Source organism: Rissa tridactyla, chromosome 4 (assembly GCF_028500815.1).
Source record: "Rissa tridactyla isolate bRisTri1 chromosome 4, bRisTri1.patW.cur.20221130, whole genome shotgun sequence".
In the NCBI taxonomy this organism is placed as follows: Eukaryota; Metazoa; Chordata; class Aves; order Charadriiformes; family Laridae; genus Rissa; species Rissa tridactyla.
The window spans coordinates 63188536-63209573 of record NC_071469.1 but is presented as its reverse complement, the minus strand read 5'-3'; the positions used below and the strand labels follow the sequence as shown (position 1 = coordinate 63209573).

Here is a 21038-nt window from a genome sequence, read left to right as displayed (position 1 = left end):
AACCCTTAATTACGTGTGTTTAAAATATATATGTAATACAGTTGGCATGTAGGTGTTTCAGAAGCTATCAGTTAATGATTTTATACATAGAACAAGGCAAACTTCTCTGTGCAGCTGCTGGACTTTAGCACGGGGTCCTTGAAAGGAGACAGTTCAATGCCCAGATAAGCCTTAACCTTTCTCCTCAGGTAGCCAGCTATGATATAGTGCTTCTATATTATGAGAAATAGTGGATAATTGTTTCACATTCACCATCTCCATGTCATATACGATATTACAGACTTCTGCAATGTCAGCCCTTAGTGTGGCACTGTACCTAAGGTTACCTTTAGCTGCGTGGCATGGCCTGCTGCACTACTATCCCTTTCTCTTCTCATTCTTTGGGAGGGTCCTTGGAGATGGTCCGTGAGGAAAGTCTGTCTCTCTAAACATCTGTCTACATCTGTCTCTCTAAAATTATGTTTAAGTACTTATTCTCTCCATTTGCAAAAGCCACATCTACAGAGAGATTGTTGTGAGTCCCAGCAGGGCTGTACACAACAGTAGAGACTACAGCTGAACTGAGGAGGGTTTGGTTTGTTTGGGTTGGGGTTATTTTGAAGGCCCAGAATAGTATCAGTGTAATGCTGAGTATTGATGCTTGCGGAGACACGTTTACCTGATGTGTGAGCTGTTTCAAGAGCTGGGTGCTGCCCTCAGGGAAAAGAGGGAGGAAGGCATTCAGGCTGCCCCAAATGGAGACTGGAGGGAAACTCCCAGGTGACTTGTTTCAGAGCATGTCCAGCGTCTGTCACATGTGGAGCACACCCAGTATCGCCATAAGACCGGTGCCAGTGAATGTTTCTTCCTACGTCGTTAGCATAGCATGGCCTTTTTATATGCTTCATTGGCTAGCCTGGGCTAAGTCTTAGGGGAGTTTCTCTAGTAAGCAAAAGTTATCCTTTGCGTAGGTGTCCTGACAGCAATCTGACCATGTTGTTCAGGTATTGCCTAAGGTAGTGGAGGAAAGCAGAGGAGAGCGATATCCCTGGTGCAGTGATTCTTAAGGCATTTTAGACAGAGAGAGTGTAGGTAGGGAAAAAGAATGGTATTTCGATTATAGGCTGCAGACAAATCTAACTTATCCGTAACAGACAGTGTGAACAGGTTCCTGCCTATAATTATGGCAATGTGCAGGTGCAGGAAGAGTCTTAGGAAAACAATTCCAAGGATGGACGGAGGACAGAGAATGTGGAGATCAAGTATGGGTGGCATCATAAACAGCTCTCTGCTGGTAGGAGCCACATCTGCTGAACTTGCATCCACTGTCAACAGTTGTCAGAGCAGAGAGCTCTTCGCAGTGCATGGTTGTCCTGGAATCACTTGAATAAAAGGGATTGAATTCTCCTTGTGCAGACGGTCAAGCTGGTAGCATACTGTTGTAATTCTGACAATTCTGTAATTCTAACAAGTCATCAATGCCATTATCAAGTCAGTGTTGTAGACAAGATGAGCAGGACTTGTGACATGCTATTGCACATTCAAATAGTATGGAAATGGCGATTTGTGCTTGCTTTTTGGGATGGGGGGAGAACTTTTTAGAGTTGCCTTTTTGAGGGATTGTCTTTTGACACTTTTCAGCTCATCAAAGGCTTAGAAAGAGTATTCTGGGGAAGCATTGCTGTATGCTTCCTCTGTTCTTAAATTTTCCTTTCGCTGTTAGAGACACGATACTAGGCAAGATGGACATTTCATCTGACCTGATATGGCTTTCTTATGCAATTTGTGCTTATGTAAGTAATCTGTCTTCTGTGTAATATGAAACGAAGTTGTCTCACATGCTGCCTCTCCTGAAATACAGCTTTATTAATTTGCACATACTATATGCACTAGTACAGCATTGCAACATCACAGAACCTGATCACTGAGCACAGAACTAGTGTGATTACTTTGTGATTAAAGATTTACCAAATCAAGTATGTGTTATACAAGGTAGTTGCAGGATCAGAATTGCTATTCTGAACAGATAAAAAATAATATAAAATACTTTTGACATATTTGTCTTTATAAAACATCACAGGACATATCTATTTGAAGAATAATTTTTAAATCCTTCTCAAATGTAATAATATACTTCTTTCTCCTCCCTGTCATCAGTGTGTAGACCTACCAGTGATCAATTATACCTCTCTCACTTCATTGAGAGATACTTTGATTGTTCCTTATTAGATATTAGAGAATGGTCTATTTTATAATAATGTAAATGTATATGTTTATTAAAATGAAGAGTGTCAAGGGTTTGGTAGAGCTTTTGTATTTCACAGAGATAATTCTCTTTTTTGGGAGTGACGTTGACCATTGATACCTTTACGTCTTTCCAACTATCTGTGGTGATAGGAGAGCATTGTCAAAGGCCGGGATATGTGGAATGGAATGGTTTAACAAGTAATCATGGCTACTTGGCTTTTAAAAGCATGAATCTTGATCAGTTTCAGCAATTAATATTTTTGTCTTAAAGATAAGATAGGGATATTACATACAGCTTGATATAGTTGGTTAGAAACTGGTTAGAATTAATGTTGTGTAAAGTATGTAAAGCAGCATAAGAACCATTGGTAACTGTTTACATGCTATTAATAATTAGCAACCTTCATACTAGTCTGTTAGGAAAGAACCACGCATTGGGTACAACAGAAACTCAACTCCATACGGTTGGGTTCAAATTACATTTGACTTGGACAATAGGGCATGAATGGGGCTCATTTGAGTTTCTGCCACTATAAACAATGAGATGTTGGAATGTTTCATTTGTTTATTGATTTATTTATTTGGACAGGTGCAGGTTGATCATAAGAAATATTTTTTTATTCAAATATAAGCAGAAAATAGGTTAACAAACATTGTCCACTCAGAGTGTATGATGATAACCAACATCTTGAATGGACAGACTCAAATTAATTTAGCCTGTAATTGGTTTTGAATTTGGATCTTAAACTAATCAAATCATATTCTAAAGAAAGTGCTTTATGTGCTGTCCAACCACTTAGAAAATAGAAAATATAGATTTTATTTTCTGATTAGTTTCTTTTTAGGTACTAAGTTCCTTCTTTTACCTTCTGTTAAAAATTATATGCACGTCTGTGAGGTAGATTCTGTTAATGCTAATGGGGCTTATCCTTGAGAAGAGGTCATTCATGTCTGATGGATCCCATCTGGAAGAGGATCATTCTCTAGGGTGTAATTTTCCTCAGCTATTTGAAACCCTTTCATAAGTGCTCCAAAGCAGTCAGGTTCTATAATTTGCAAAATGACGGCAGGAGGAAAGAGCCAGGAAGATTGTTGCTGGGATCATACGTTAAGAAGTAGCATCACAGGACTAATAGCCTAAATTAATGCAAGGAGAGCCTTGATTCAGGCTTTTTTGTCCTCTCCATCAGCTGGACACCCGCATTTCTCCCAAGTGGACACTACAAAGGGAGAATGGATGATGGTAGCACATCTTACCGTTTGGGGCAGGGGAAGGTTGTAATGAGAAACAACATGAAGGAACATGCAGAAGACATTATTCTTGGTCCTCAGTTTCCCAACTAACTCATGTTAAATAGAAAATTGCACAGCAATCTGCAAACAAGAGAAAAATCCCACAAATACATGTCTTACAGGTAGAAATAAACCTACAAAAGGATTACGCAAACCTTAGACTTTTAATACCTTAAATTATCTTACCACACAATATAGCCTATGCTATTAAGTTCAAGTGTTGCAACTATGTGTTTTGTCATAGTCCTTGCAAAGTTGTTCCTCTGTTTCTCACCAGGTGGAACGGATTGGATATATGCTCATCTTGATAAACAACGGCTTTAATTTTTCAGCTCATGCTGAGAATTTGCTGTCTTAATTTCTCTTTCAACATTATATTGCATTTAAGCATCGACAGAGCTTCTCTTCTAATGCATGCGTTTGATTCCTGTCAATGCTAACAGAAGGTATGCACAGACACCAATGGAAGAGTAGACTAGAGTTTCTCTTGAGGTGAACAACTGTTTATAATTAGAGTTGTGGGAATGAAGGAAAACCCAGCTAGCAAGCAAGCAGTCACTCTTCCAAAAAGCTTGGTAAACTCATAAAGCTCAGGAGCTTAATCACTGAACCAGAGTGCTTGTTATCTAATCCCCACCAGCTGTTGTGTACTTGGTAGCCATGACATCTGTAATAGAGCTGAAGGGCCTGTCTATATTGGTTGGCACCTTTACCCACCAACTGAACTTGATTCTTCTTTTATTGCTCACATTTACCTGCTTTAAATCATTAACCAACTGTTGCTCAGGGTTTGATCATCCATTTAAGCATACTTTATAATAGAGATCTTGTGCTTCTTTTCACATTAAGCATATTTTAGGTATGTGGATTTTCAGCAGGTCTAGTTTTTGCCTTGCTAATAAGAGAAAGGTATCAACCAAAAGAATTTCCTTTGGTTGCATAGTAATTCCTTATATAGACTTAAAACTGCCCTTAGAGTAAAATTTGTTGAGTTGTATTTCAGCTGAAAAATACCATCACACTTCTAATAAGCATTTCTGTTAACTGGTGTGTATGAATTGATAGAGGTGATTATAGAAGATAGAATATGAATGTAAGCAAGCGTGTATGTGTTCCTTATAAATGTGGAATAATTCTTGTTTTCAGGGATTGGTTTCAGCTGTGCTGTAGTGGGTGTCATTCTTTTGACATAGCAGAGGACAGAAATGGGCCCAATTTGAGAAAAGAATCCATTTTAAGTCTCCCAGTGAGTGCTGTGACTTAAAGCCTAGTGTTTGGCACTATCCTCATCACCACAAGCAGTGCAGAGTAACAGCTGTTGGGCCTTGTAAGGAGGTAGAGGGAAGGATGTCTTGTTCCAGGATCCCAAATGAGTCTAGTTAGGAGCTAAGCACTGAGCTCCTAAAACCATTTTTGGACATGGAAGAACTTAGATCTATGGGTTATTTTACTGGTTAAAACTTAGATGCTGATAGCTTCCTAGCACCTGAATGATTAGATTGGACATCTAAAGCTGATACTGTGGCCAAAATTGGCTGCGAAGACTACCACAGTTTTAAGTTAGCTGTCAGCATAATGTTGTGGATCTGAGATTTTTTAACTGTCCTAAGACAGTTCTCAGTATCTATACTACTTACTGTCAAAATCCAGAATAATAGTCTCATAAATAAAACCAGCTATACTAAATTTTCAAAGAAATGTCTGTTAAAATTTTGTCAAATTTCATTATAGTCAGTTTTCATTTGGAATTCATTTTACTGATGGATCTATTTATTTTTTTTCTCACAGAATGGCACTAAGAAGTTCTGGGATTTTATGAGGACACATGACAGGTAACAGATGGAATCACGTTATTTCCTTTTGTCTTTATGTTGGTTTTTGCACTGTATTCTCTTCCATTGGTCAAATCTTGTTGATGTGGAGTTACTTTGTTTTCCTCCAATTTCCTCTTCAATTCTCACTTTTTGTGTAATACCTGCAGCTATTCTACATAAAATCTACTATTTTATGCAGAATTAGCAGAAATTATAAACTCTTCTTATGGTTTATTATGTTTTCAGTAAGTTTTTTCTGTGCTTGACTTTTCAAATATTAGAGTTTTGGCACGTGATGTATTGCACATTTTAATGATTACATAGAAGATGGAACTGAGTGTTTGGATTGTGGACATTTTTGAGCGTGAATATATCACCTGAAGGAATGACTCTGCCCCCCACATACTTAACCCTGTTGTTATTTGTGCTGTTAAATGGTCTAGTCCCACATGTGACCATATTCTCTCACCTGTGAATATATAATCCCAGGTATTGTCCTAATATAAAGACTGTTAGAAAGCAATATAAAGTTATGCTCGTACTGTTTGATTTTTTTTTTCCCACTGGCAATTACTTGGAATAAGGTAGAGATTGTGTTTTATGTTTGAGCAAATCCTAGTATCATGCTAACTTTTTTATTTTAAACTTCTCTATCACTGCTATATAAGGTAGTTTCAGGCAAAGCCTAATTCAAGTAACTTTACAAATGCCTGAAACCTTTCAGGCCCTACATTCTGTACACGAAACCCCTCTCCTAAGCACATGGGAAGAAATGGATGGCCACCAACTTTGTTCTGTCTTTCCAATTGTATTTCTTCTATCAGGGAAGAAAAGCAGTTAATTCCTGACTTCAAACATCAGTTCATGCAAAGTTATAACAAATAGGATATATGTGAAACAGACCTAGTCTCAGAGTTACTAAATACTAAAATATTCTTATGTCTTTTTTTAAAGTATAAATATTTAATGTAGTCACTGAAAATTCAGGTACTACAAGATAAAAATAAAGAGCAAAGGTAACAACTTTTCCCTAGAAAAAGCTTTTCTAAATCTATTAAATGTAAAAAATGTAGCAAAACACGAATAGCAAAAGAAATTGTGGCTTAAAACCAAAACCATTTTGAGACATGTGTTATTCTTGTGTGTGAAATAAGTAGGAAAAAACAATTGCATTTTTGGAAATTTTTCTCCGTTGGAACCCTCTAAATCCTTACAGGCAGTCTTTGTGTGTGTAGGTACCAGGGATGGACATAAAGGGATAACAACACTTTTTATCAATACAAATATTAGGAAGGTAAAAGTTCCATGAAGACTGGGAAAAGAGATAGATTAAAAATGCCTGTACTGCTTGAGAATGAGGACAGAAAAGGGAGTGACATTTCAATACTGAACTTCACACTTGCTTTTGGAATTTGCCTGGAAGACAGTTCTGTCTTTGCACTGTGTCTATCCATATGGGCATGTGCCTGGATTTATGATTGCAGATACAAAGGCTGAAATGATAATTGATTGCTGGAAATTTAATATGTGCCCTGTACTTTCAAGCGAATGAATCCAGCCTCAAGTCACAGTGCTGAGAACATGACTTCCAGATGAATAATTTGTATTACTATTTTTGTTTAAACTTTAGATTATCGCTTTGTGATAATGTGTGAATATATGCAACTAACTGAGTGGGGTAAATATTAAAGGATCAGTTTTCTATGAACTTCTTGGGAACAGTATTTGTGAAGGACTTTTGTGGACATTTTTAAAATAGCTGAGAACATAACTGTATAAAAAGGCTACGGCCACATGTCATGCCAGTCATCTCTGGTCACATAACATTTGTTAGCTTCAGATGCACAACAGCTGCCATCCCAACTTATTAGTGACTACTGTTGAACTGTAGAATGTCTAATGCTCTTTCACAAGTAAATTCAATGCAACTTCTGATACCAAAGGTAATAATGTGAACTTTCTGTATAGGAAATCCATGGTTTTACATTAATTCTATCTGTGAATATGAAGCCAATTATTATCAGATAAATTGGTCAGGTTCAAAATCCCTTATAATGCATAAAAGTCCTACATTTTACTGTATTTTAATGGGACAGCTGTGAGGCTTGCTATATGGAAAAGTCATATTGTCTAGTTGCTGAAGATGATAGAGGACTTTATGCTTAGAAGGCTCTTAGAGGTTCATTACTCTTAATGAAGGATAAAATCTTGAAGAGGAGGGGTTTCCAGGACGCACGTCCTGTTGGTCAGGATTTCCTTGTAGGTATGTCTTCTTCAGGAAATTGTAGGTGTTTTCCATAATTAAGATCCCTTTTCCATAACACTTTTTCAAAAGTATTCAAAACTTATTTTAATTCTGAAAATTCTATAACACTGTTAAATGCTCTAACTGTTTTTAATAAGGCTGTTTACATAAATTGAACATACACATTGGAATGCCAGATCTGTAAAGTACACATATGTATGTATTATGTGTTTACATATAATTGATATGTTTAATTAATTTAATGATGCTGAATAAAAAAAAAACCATTGTGCTAATCATATAAAACCAGACATTGAGCCTAACTCGGGTCTTTGTCATCCTCTTTCAGCAGCACAAGTAAATGTGTGCTTAAGACTGACTTCCTTGCCGTATGACAGTGAACTGAGAGCTTGTGTGCTGGGTTCCTTTGGGACGCAAGTGCTTGTTCTTCTTTCAAATGAGGTCAACATAAGCCAATATTCAATAGATTTGTATCAGAATATAGACTTGATACAGGAAAATATTTATCAGGAGAGATTAAGTTATTTTCCTATAAATTTATCCTTTCTAACTGTTCAGATGAACAGCTGATTAAATTATACAAAGACAAAAACATGAGGACTGCAGTAGTCATTTCATTTGCCTTAAGTGTGAGTCACCTTTTAAAATCTCACAATATATTGCAGTGGGACAAGATCCTTTAGCCATATGCAAGCTGGCGTAATACTAGCACAAGCTGAAATAGCAGAATTTTTGTTAGATATTACTCTTTTTTTTTTTTCCTTTTCCTTTCCTTTTCCTTTCCTTTTCTTCTTAGTTATTGCAGATCTGGACTTGACTCTGGAGCGTGTAGCTCCTGAGCTTTCTTAAGATCAAGACCATCAGAACTAAAGTATCAGTCCTAGAGTCACCTCTGCTTTACATCGTTTGTAATTTATCCTGAACAAATAATTGCTTACTGTCAATCCCTCCATGCCACTTAAAAGACACACACACACACAAAAAGTTTTGTGCAAACTTATTACTGGTGACACAATAAACTGTTACCAAGGCAGATGTCTAAACCCTGTGCTGCCAAAAGTCAACTGAGTGTCAGTATAGACGAAAGATTCGGCATTTCCTACCATATTGAGGTTTGAATTGTAACAGAAGGAAGAGCCAGGGCATAAAGACATAGACACGGAGAGTAGTTAAGTCCTGAAATGCTTTGCCCCTCTGGGCAAAGCATTCCCTGGAGAAATTCAAACCTTGACTGGACAAGGTTCTGAGAAATCAGACCTAACTTAGAAGTTCACCTGATTTTGAGCAGAGGGTTGGATCAGGTGATCTTCCAAAACTCTCCTCTAACCTGAAGGTTTCTATGATTTTGTAAGTAGATAAAATACTTAATGAATGTTACAGTTGCCATCTGACAACTGTCAAAAATTTGTAAACTTGTCAATAAATTTGTCAACTTATAAACTATTTTTCCATTGGAAAAGAACACTTCTACTACCGTTCTTGTCCTGCGGAGTTACATTTAAGTTAATCTTTCTTTGAAACATGCAGATGAACAATTAGCAGAGCTCATTGCAAGATTTTATTACATCATCAGAAACAACGGTGAAGATTATTAAAAATGGATGACAAAAAGTAAAAATACTTGATTACCTCTTTTTGATTGTAATTATTTAACAAGTTTATTGAGGTGCTGCTCCGTAAATGTTACATAATTCTGTCCTGTTGTGTTAGGCAGTGACACACAGCAAAAGATGCTTTCTGCAGTTATTTTATGTAGTGCTTGCTTTTCTAACTAGTTTAATTTTCCTCTGAATACTCAGCTGATGTGTTTGCTCATTATTAAACATATCCTTATGAAAATCAAGCAGAGTGCAAGCAATGAAAATTTAAATGCAAGGTGTATTACAAGTTGTTTCTTAGACTTGGGTCTATTGGAACTAGTTAGCAATTTGTGGTGGTGTGATTTGCAGGGGGAGGAGTTGTTAATTTTTTTTAAGGTCAGTGCTTTTAAAAATAAAAAACTTGATCAGGAGGACTCCTTTTTTGCTTAGCGATATGGTTTAGTGATGGTTTTTGTCAGTGTTAGGTCAGTGGTTGGACTCAATGAAGTGAAAGGTCCCTTCCAACCTAGACAGTTCTGTGATTCTATGACATTTTCCTTCTGCAAATTTATGGTGATTTTCTGTCAGAAATAGAAATGTACTAAGTATTACAAAGTAATCATCAATGCCTGTAACAAAAAATTATTCTCTAAAACCAGACTCATGTTCTAGTCATATTCTCTCATCCTAATTTTGCTATATTTAGTACAGTAAGAGCCTGAAATGTAATACTTAAGTTTTACATTCATCTACTTTATAAAGCAATAGATCAAGATCGTTTCAGGTTTCAGCAACTCCCCTTAAACGGATTCAAGGCTTTTAAAAGGCATAATTTGGGAACAGATGAAGGTCACGGTACAGTCATGTGCTCACTTTTGTGCTTTAAGTAATAACGTTCGAGAACAGAAATATAACCGTACCTTTTGCTAGTTGACAAGTAAAAGGACAGGTTTCCAACTGCATTGTGAATGGTTAAAAAGCAAAATTATGGCTACTTCTCTATTTAAAAGTATGAAAATTTCACTGTAAAGTACACTACATTTAAAAGAAAATAAAATTGAGAGACTGAATTGCATGTAAGATTGTTATGAGTTCCTCTCAACCCTGAAAATATCATGTGACAAGGAAAAGGCATTTGGACTAAAAAACTTATAACTCTGCATGGGCATTGAACCCGTTTTATACTGTGTTTTTACCTACAGAAACATGACACGGTGGCTCAGTAATAGTTCCTGCTTCAAAAATTCTTAATGGAAAAAAATGGTCTTTTCTTATCTCTTTAAAAAGAGGAAGAAATAATATTACTGCCTTATAAGATTGGCTTCTTTCAAGTAAAGAGATTAATTTATTTCACATTTAAAACAAATTAATTCCTAATTTAATTTAATCGTTTGCTCAGAAAAGAGGCTTCATACATTTTCTATTACAAAGAGGACTGAAAAGTGTAGTTTTCCATCAGGAGGGAGTTTGGAGGCTGAAGGGAACGAAGGCAATCTGCACCTTGGCGTGTTGTCTCCTGACAGGTACCGGCGCTGGGGATAAACAGAAAGAGGTTCTCGAGGCAAGTTAAAAATGAACATGTGTCAGAACAGGAAGGTGAATATATTCAACTGGTCACTCTGTGCTCTGGAGTTACCTGGCCGAGCGCTGGCTTCTGCGCACCACTGAAGTCGGGGAGCACGGCTGCGCAGGGGGGAGCAAGGAATGCTCCTGCTGAACAGCTGCGCTGGGAGCCTGCCGCATCCCGGCCATGGCCACGAGAGCTGGCCAGGTGATGGGTCTCTAGAGCCACACGAGTGGCCTGGAGAAGCCAGGGTTGCTATTCTGGCACGGTGGCTGTAGCAGGCAGCTATGGAGACAGGGTGGAAGTCATGTGCCCTGACCACATTATAGGAGTGGATTAAATTCCTTCTCCTATTTCATATGCCAGATCATTTGGGCTTTATGGAAACTTAATCCTGTATGTATTTTTCTGGTTTATGTCCTAGTGTATTATAAGACACCGTGAAATTTAACTCAGATGCTCCCTTTGTGCAGGAATTACCACAGTATCTTTAAAATGGATAAAATACAGCTTTTTAACATCTTTATAGGTAAAAAACCAAATAATTCTTGGGTGGCATGTGCCTTTTATGTGCAATGATGTGCTGTTGTGCTGTAAACCTTGTCTGTCTTTGTAACGTCTCCTCCAGGGTGTCAATGGTGTAGAATTTTCATTATTATCTTCAAAGATAGTGCAGAAGATAATGCACTGTTTAAAATAAACTGGATGTAGTTCAACAAACAACAAAAATGATGAAAAGTTTAGGGAAATAATAGCTGAGAGAAGGTAATGATGGCTGGGCATGTTCATGCAAAGGATAACACAACTGAAGAGAAAAATTACTACTTATCACAAAACTATAAAGGAATCTTATAAAGCAGGCTGGAATCATTTTAATTTCATCAGTAATCAATGACAGAACAAGAAATAGTGTCTCATGTGGAAAGTATTTCTTAAATTAAACAGTTAAGAAATCATTTTTACCAATAGGCAATAAGACAATCTAGGAAGGCATGTTTTGTAATCACTGTCATTGAAAACACTCAGGTCTAGACTTGATATCAGTCTATCAGATATCTGTGCTATCAAGATAATGGTATTTTTCCTGCTATTAGAAGGAAAAAAATTTAGTAGCCTATTAGTTGCCTTCAACCAAGTAATTACATGATTTGTTTGCATAAGATATTTGCAAATAAAATGCCCTTAATGCTTGTGTTTTTTTGGTTTTCATTTTTGTGTTTTTTTTTTTTTTAAGCAAAGGCTTGACAGATCCTCTGCTTATGTGCCAGGAATTCTGCAGGCGTATTCTGTCTTTTAAGATGTCTTATTATGTTGTTACCGTAGGATCCGATCTAAATAAAATCACCAATGAGGCAAAAATAAATGTATTTGATGCTGTAAAGTTAGCAGAGAAAAACACAAAATCGAAAGCCAAATGTTTAGATTCTCATTTCACCTTTTTAAGTATGTGATATGAAAGCACCATATAGCATATAAACTCTTTTCTGCTGTATCACTGAAATAGGGTAAAATGGCGATAAAATATTTATTGGGAAGTTAAACATTAGTCTAGTTTTAAGAACGGAATCCATAAAAATTCTTAAAACTAAGCAGGTACACAAGAATTTTGGCAGATCAGTCATAAATTTCTAAATACAGGTTTCTGGTATTCAGATTAGAGGCATCTTGTTTGTACAACTTTAGGGATTTCATTTTTTAGTGTTTGCAATAATATGCAAAACAAGTGGATGTGTTTATTCTCTTATAGTCACCGAAATCAAGAAAAGTCTTCCCTCTGCTTCCAGGTGGTTTTAAAATGTAATCTCTTCTGTCTGAAGAGTGCCAGAAGTTTTTACATGATCTAGAGACAGTAGCGTGGTCATGGCCTGCATTTGGAATTGGTAAAAATAATCTTACGAAAGCTAGGAAATGTTCTGTAATTGGAGTGCCTATAATTTTAGAATTTGATTTGAAAATATCTCTTGGAAAAGAGGAAAGTATTGAAACCGTTAATCTAGAAATGGGAAGATGAGGTAAAATGTGAACAACTGCCAGTTTCTCAGTCTATGTTTCTCACGAACGGTAGTGAGACTACATTTAGACCTGGCTTCATATTTGGGTTTTTGTAGGTAAGGAACAAAAGTTGCTCGTTTGTCTGTTACTTTAGGTAGGGCAGAACACTTGAGCTTTTTTTATTTTGTGAGCTATCCTTGAAACCGGATATTGTTTTAGAACTTTGTTTTTTGCCATTTGAGAATGCAGTCATACCTTTTAGATGGATTATTTATTGGTCTTATTATGTGATAGCATTTATAAATGGCAGTTTCACAAATAATTAGGAATTGGAACAAAAGCCCATCAGGCTCTGACATCTGTTGCACATAATGCTCACAAAGCTTTATTTAATCGAATAAGTTAGCATAAAACCTGAATTTATTTATTAAAATATTTTGTTGAAAGAATCCCATTGAGATGCAATGTGTCATTTCCAAGGGTATCCTGGGATACGGGCCAAGATATGACACTTAAAGAATGTTACTGAGAGCAACGTGCTTTGATGTCTCATTTATTTTGCAGTTGAATTTGCTTTCTATTTTTTTCTTTGTTATATGAAAACAGGGTGCTGCGAGGATTGTTCACTCCAAAGAAGTTGTCCTGCATCATATTCTCCTGTTGAGCACAAATTACTACTTTACAAGTAGACAGAGATTATGTTTTAAAAGTGCATGTATATGGATTTCTTAGCACTTCTTAATTCATTCTTCTACTGGTCTGATGATTAACCAAACATATGCTTCCTGCTTTATGGTGTCATGAACAACTTCCTGCTGCAGTTCAGTTTACTGAAACCAATCTTCCTTTTGATTTTTTCCAAAGTAACATTTATTTTCTTAAGCATACATGTCTTGCCACTTTATTCTGGTTTTACTTAGTATTTAATATTTAAGTTGTATTGGAGAAAGTGTTCAAATTTCATCAGAATACAGAAGTCTTCTAGCCGTCTCTAATTATCTTTTGCCAAATCCACTTTATCTGTGATTAGTATGAAAGGCTGAATGTTTTTGTCAGGAGCTTATAGCTTTGCTTTTGTAATAGGCTGCATTTTAAGCAGCCAATTGGATTGGTGTTGGCCTTTGAAAAATGTAAAATGCTTTGAAGGAAGACTTAAATGAACCAGTAAAGGTTGTGCAAGCACACACATTTAATCTCAGGACTATCTGCATTATAGTTAAAGCTCGGGGGAAACTAAAGGAATTGCACTGGAGAATAATCAAAGGGTACAGCTTTATTACATGTCTGTTCTGAAAATGAAGGGACTGTTTTATCTGGCTTAGGATGCTAGGTGCTGCTTTGATAAAAGGAAGAAGACAGCACTTTAGATACCACATCAGACGTTTTCAGGGACGTGTCCAACTGTGAAATGGATGGTTAATTTGAATACAGAAGTGACACAGGGGCTGATGCGATTCTTTCTGATGGTCACCAAAAATAATTTTGAAATAACTTAAGATGAAGTAGGCCTTCCTGAAGTGTGAATCCTCCCAAAGAATTACTTTGGATTGTTAGCTCTCAAACAAGTTGGGGGGTTTTTGATTGTCACTTTAAAATTGAAAGCACAGTCATTTCTGATTTGAACAAGAAAAGGACACGTGTTCACTAACATGCTTTAATCCGGGGTGTTTATCAAACATAATATTTTAAAAAGACTAGATGGAATTATAGTCTTGACGTGGAAAACAATATGAAACATCAATTTGTCAACACTGTATGAACAAAAAATGCCAAATTCATATAGCTTCAAGAAGAAAAACAAATTTCTACTTTAAAGCTAAAATAATTATGGGAATTCTAAATGATTTATTTATTTTCTTACTATCTTTCCTTCTAGTATGATTCATAAGTCTTGACATTTTCTCCGTTATGAGCTATAGGCAAAAATACTTCATGTGTGTTTTATATTCACATGCTCTCCAGCTGAGATGAATACATCTCTAAATACTTCTGTGGTTACACACTACATTTGATTATTTTCTTCTGATTGTATTAAAGGGATTTTTAATACCAAATATCTGTTGAGAGTCAAGGGGACTGATTAAATCAATTACTTGTTTTTATTCCTGCGTGCCATTTTTGTGTTTCTTTTTTGGAATCTGCCATTCTTTTTTCGTTGTCTTCGTTGAGAATAGTAACTGAATTACCTCATTAGCTTTGATAAAGCTCTGATAGTGCTGAAGTGGTTTTGGTGTTTTGCTTTGGTTTGTTTGTTGCATTTTTTTTAAAAAATCAAATAACATTACTTCCTAAAGTCTTGGCTATGGAGCTGAGATTATTGTTTGTAGGCAGCACAAATAATATTAGACTTTCAGCTAATTTTGAGATAATTTTTAGCCTTTATAATAAGTAGGTGGAAATGGGTGAGGTTAATAGCTGGGAAGCCCTCACTTTCAATGTTAATGTCGATCTTTTTTTAGGTGCTTTATCTTCCATTATTCAATTCTGATCACAATTTCTGTGGCACACACATACCCATGCTAGACACAAGGAGATCCTGAGTTGCTCTTACCATGATTAAAGAAAGGTCAGTTTCTTTGCCCGTATTACCTCATCAATTACTTAGCATACTATAGTATTAGCACAAGATTATCATTAAAAGTCCTCATCTCCAGCCTTGAGAGTCTTATTTCATTCACAGAAACACAAGAGAATCTTGTCCTTTTCTTTGCTTTTACTATGTTGTGATTTCTTTTTAAATTATTTTTTAGTTTTGAAAATTCACATTTGTAAAGTATGCATTAAGGTCACATCTAAGAATAATGAAAGGCTGAATCAATCTTTATTTATTAAAGGATTTTAAAAGTTTGTCTCATGAAAAGCAATTAGTAAGTGTTAGCAGTTGCTTGTGGATTAACTGTAGCTCAGGTCAACAACTGACAAATCATCAAGATAGAAGATTACCAAACCAATGCCTACAAGGTGAAATTACATTTCTTCCTAAAAAAACCACCACCACCAAAAAGCAAGAAAAAACCCTCAAGCAAAAAAACCACAACTCAATCCCCCACAAAACCCCCTAATCCTCAACCCCCAAAACCTACCTTCAAGTATCGGAGCTCTAGAAGTACATACATGTTCTTGTAGCTTTGGCAAAGCTTATTTGCTGATCTTAATCACTAGGTTATATTTCAAATGAATTAACTTTCCGTCCCTCCATATGTGTGTGCACATTTTAACAGGATGTCAGTGTTCATCTGCCCCTACCTCGTAACTGCTGTGGTCAAATACTGCGTTTTTTACATTGCTCCTGGAAACACCACCTTCCTTTCTCAGGTTGGAGTGTGTGAAGTTGTAGTAATATTTCTATATAAATGTCTGATCAGCTGGAATGTCATAAAGCATCAGTTACCATGAGTTCAATAAATACAGAGCTGTACTATGTTAAGGGAAGGGAAAAAATTGGAAACAGTTTTGTAGGCCAATAGCACACAACGGAGTCATTTCCTAAACTCCTGTAAGGTACGTTTTCAACTATAAAGGTTGTATTCAGGTGAATATCTTTTCTTTCAATGAGAATCTTAATTAAGATTCTGGACTGCTGTGTTGCAGATGTCCATGGGTCAGCTGTATGTAATTTCTGCACATTGACTTAGATATTTTAAGGAAGCTTAATAGGCAGTAGAGAATCCTAATACCTACAAATTTCAGTCAGGGTTTTCTTTGACATTTAAATGGTTAACTGCTATGTGAGATGCGTGCATTGTTCGGGAGAAACGCTACTGTAATTGCAGCAGTGATCTATCGTATGTATAAAGTGAGCAGGAGCCACTACAGGGGGAAGACAAGGAGGGGGTGAACCAAAGACTGAGCAGGCCTGTGGTCTTCAACAGCCCTGGAAGACACTGTACAAACCTGTGTCATCTCTTAACATGGTGTCTTTCTGTTCCGTTGTAGTTCCTAAGGCAGCCACTGACAGATGCAGTGGGGAGGAGCCAAGTCTCCTTCATTGATACGAGGTGTTCAATGAAGTTCCTAAATGAGATGTAGAGCACATTTTGAAGAGTTTGCTTCTTAGCCACCTCTTGCCTGCAAAGTTGGCATGTCCACTGGTAGTGGCAAGTACCGAACATGATACCTGTGTGTGACGGTTGTGTTGTGTGCTCGGCAAGTCCCAGGTGCGCAGGTCTGTGGCTCAGTGGCTTTGCGTTTGCATTAATGACCTCTTCTTTTACATGAGCGATTTCCCAGAGTGTCAGCTGCTGCAGGATTAGCCAACAGAGATTTACATCTGTGGAATACGGTAAAAAGTAATAATCCGCCACCCAAAATGAAAAGGTTGGCAGGTCTAAGGTGAGACAGTGTTTCACTTCTGCAAACATGTTATAGCTTGTTTTAAGGTCTGGAGGCAAGTTTTGGATCCATGGTGATCCTTTTACACCTGAATATTTTTTTCCTTTGTAAAAAATAACAAAAAAGTGGTCTTGTGCTCCTCTTTGGACGCGGACACATGAAGCCGGTTGCTAGGCTAGAACCTTTGATGTCCATTTCAGATTAAATTCTTGTCTAGGATTCCTGCCTTTTTAAGGAAATTTGGCTGGGCTTTTTTATTTTCTTTTCTAGTGGTTATGTGTGATTTTTCTCTGATAACATACAGCTTGGGCTTTGTTTATCTTCTGTATCTTCTATTTGTGGAGATGTTCTCAAAAGTCATTCTCAAGGTTTTAATTTTTTATTTTATATGTTTACTCTTTATTGATCACTTTAAAGCTGATAGATGCATATATAATATTCTACAATAGAATTGGTTGTAATATTTTAAAGGGAATTGCCTTGAAACATCATTGCCCTTGTAATATCATGTGGTATACCACTGAAAAATGTATTTGCAACTCTGCTTTTGTAGTAGTCCTCTTTGGTAGCCCGTATTATATGTACACCTAGTAACCTCGAAATAATTTTGTAGTGAATTCTTTGTATGATTATTTAAAACTCCAGCAGATAAATACTTTCCTTATCGCATAGGCCAGACCAAACAGCTGGGTCATTGCGGCAATAAAGCATTGAAAGCGGTGGACTGGGGGATCCACCACTTAGATCAATTGAACAGTCTTTCCCAAACTTCCTATAATACTCAAATAACTGTCCTGAATGAAGCTTCAAATGGGTTTTCAGAAGTTATAAACCTACTAAGCTCACGTTATATTGTTTCTTGTGGAATAAGAAATACCAAATGGCATTCGTCATGTCACACTCCTCCTAAGAAGGTGTAATTCTGAACTTTCTCCTCCGTGACTCTGCAGCTCTGACAAGAAATATTAGAACTTGTGTGTTGTGGTTTGTTAAAAAATGTAAATTTATGTTCAAAATTGTTTGTCACTCTCTCAGAAAATTAGAAGTAATTAAATAGAAAGTTCTACAGATTTGTGCCATTTCTGTACCCTCTCATCTCAAGATGGTGTGAGAAGCAGACAATTGTAATAACTTGCTGCTACTCCTTTCCAGCTTAATTTGATCTTGTTCCTTAATTCTGACAGATTGTTTTTAATTTTCCCATCTGTTCCATAAAAATCTCAAGTGATTGACTCTTAGGAAAAAATAATGTCTAATAGCTGAGCCATTTTTAATGAGTTGGTATGAGTTTTTTAATGAGACGTGCTGAAGAAGGCAAGCCAAGCGAAAGATTGAGCCTGGGGTGACGGGTGTAAAGAAAGGTGAAGGGCAGCCGTATGCTTCAGGAAGTCTCTTCTCTTTAACCTCAGTTTTAGACCGCTGCTGTCTCCAATTTCAAGCAGTGCACATCTTTAGACCCATGGTCAAAAAACAAAGGTTCAGTAGCAGTAATTCCTTTTCCCCTTTTGTTTAGTGCAGTATCTACCCTCAAACAGTACCACTTTGGGGAGAGGAACAGTCATACAAAGGGAAAAAAAAACCCAAACAAAACAAAAAAGACCAAAGAATTACACCTAAGTAAACTTAAGAACATTGTAGGCTGTGGTTTAACTTCATGTCTTCTAGCAACCTGCACCATAACTCACAGATATTCTGGTGGTAGGTCTGAACGAACCCCCATGCCAGTAGAGAGAGTGAATGTTCTCCTCCAGCCTCTCTGAAGGTTAAAACCCTTTGCTTTAAAATTGCCTGCAGACGACATCTCCTGGGGCAGGAAGCCATCAGTATGCAGTACGAGTCTTTGAGAATGGCAACCATGAATATACACGTTAACATCTGGAGTTCTCCCTTCTGTTTTGGTTTTTATATATTATTATAATAAACATTAACATTATTTTGAATAATCATCAAATAGCAGTTTCTCTGGCAGCCTGAGACTTCATTATTAATCAAATAGTGAAAATAAATATACAGCTCTTTTACAGAGAAAGTTGAAATTTTGACTCAACTCTGCAAATATGCCATTGTTAGTCTAATCTTTTGTAGAATTCGTAGAATAGTGAATTAACTTTACAATTGCACACAAAGTAAGGCATAATAAATGAGAGAATGCTACCATGGTAATAAGCAAAGTATACACTTGTTTCTGCAGGTTTTAATGGTCTACCAACTAAAGAGAGAGAGCTTTTGTCTACACTTTTTTTAACTAGTAAAATCTGAGAGTAATTTAAGTGAGAGGAGAACATCAGTACTCCACACTTTTAGAGCATCTCCAAATACTCAGCCTGCCAGGTTTCCCTATAACATTTATTTCAAACAACCAAAGAGGATGGGGGAAGGATTAAAATGTGACTTTTAAAAACTACTGAATGTGGTAGCAATTAAAACTCCTTCTGGTTTAAATTTGCACAAAGTTGGAGTTGGATGGTATCTGTTTTAAGGCCTAAGCTCAGCAAGTAGCCACAGACAGGACATGCTCCGTGCTTATACAGAAGTGTCTGGCTCTAAATGAAACTAGACTGTGCCTAAGAGTTAACTATCCTAATCTGGGATGGATAAAAGGGAAGAAAATGTGTTTATTTTTAAGGATTTTTTTCTTGTTATAACTATCTAGTAGCTAGAGTTGGACTTCTTTTTTTCTGTTGGAGAGAAGGAATTGATTGGTGGCGTACTTAGTCTGCACAGCAGGAGACAAAAGTGACTTAATTTTGGGTGAATTCTCATGGGCTTTGGGAACATGACCCATTATCTATCCCTCTTGATGGATTCTGGGCAAGGACCTTGTTGCATCGTGGCTTTACTGATAAATCTTGTGTGTACTTATGTAGTGAAAACTAAATTCACAAGACGTAAGTTTAATAGTTTTGCATTAAGCCTTCATAAAGCATTGATCTTTTGTTTTTTATCTTCTTCCTCAGTGTGTCAATCCTGATCTTTAATACTTCTCGGCAGTGCTTTGTTGTGGTGAAGCAGTTCCGCCCAGGTAATCCTCTTTTTTCAGATTGACTTTTGGTCTCTAGTGAAGCAAGCTTTTAAGGGTTTAGCAGTTAAAAGTTGGTGCATCTGTGGTGATAAAATCTTTGTTCTATATTCTGTTTCTTTGTATGATAGCCCACCCTCTTCAGTTGGTCAGAATTTCTCACCAGGGAAATTTCCATTACAGATGAAACGAATGATCAGGGTAGCCTTACATTCTGCTTTTGGGCTAGTCATTGTGCTCTTTTGGATGAAATTACAAACAGGTCTACAATGATCATGCAATAGATTGCTTTTATTTGAATTTCCTTCTTCATCTATCTAGTATTTAGTGGGCAGCTTCTGTGCAGAAGCGCAATATTTCTTTTTTTTTTGTCTTAAATATTCCTTTTTAAAAATGTGTTACTGTGCATTGTATAGTTGGGAATTTGGGACTTTAAAATGAGGGAAATTCAGGACTGTATGCTTTTTCATCAATACATGGACAGCTTCACTTTACCAGTTATTATTATGAGTTTAGGTTAATATACTAATTTTTTTTCTGAGTTTTTGAATCAGTTATTTCAATTCAAATCAATATTTACTTTTTAGAAGTTAAAAATGAAATGCATATTCTCTGCATGCTAATTAAAAAAAATCCACAAGATACTTCACTGACTGTTGCTAAGAGACCGTCTCAAGACTGTTTGTGGTAGGGTTTATAGGAAGCTTTCTAGGGTGGTGTCGTGCTGTTGTTTCTTACCGACAGCAATTGACAGGCTCTTCAGTGTTGTACAGCACTGTTGTACTGACAGTGCATACTTCTCATGAAGCACTATATTGACGGTTGTAAAGAGAAAGTGTTTGTTTATTTGTTGATCTATAGTCCAGTGTCTTTTATTTGCCAGCTGAATAAAATGGCTCATATAGTTGTTGCTCTATTTCAGGCAATCTTGGGTAGAAGCCTTCACATATGT

The 21038-nt window shown here is 36.6% G+C and overlaps 1 protein-coding gene across 1 annotated transcript in view; it reads left to right on the top strand.

Annotated features, from left to right (window-relative positions):
* Window positions 1-21038, top strand: part of NUDT14 (nudix hydrolase 14) — a 61559-nt gene that overhangs the window by 22607 nt on the left and 17914 nt on the right. The window contains exons 2-3 of the mRNA XM_054200375.1: window positions 5308-5351; window positions 20025-20089. Coding sequence (XP_054056350.1) covers window positions 5308-5351; window positions 20025-20089 — 109 coding nt within the window. The remainder of the gene's footprint in view (window positions 1-5307; window positions 5352-20024; window positions 20090-21038) is intronic.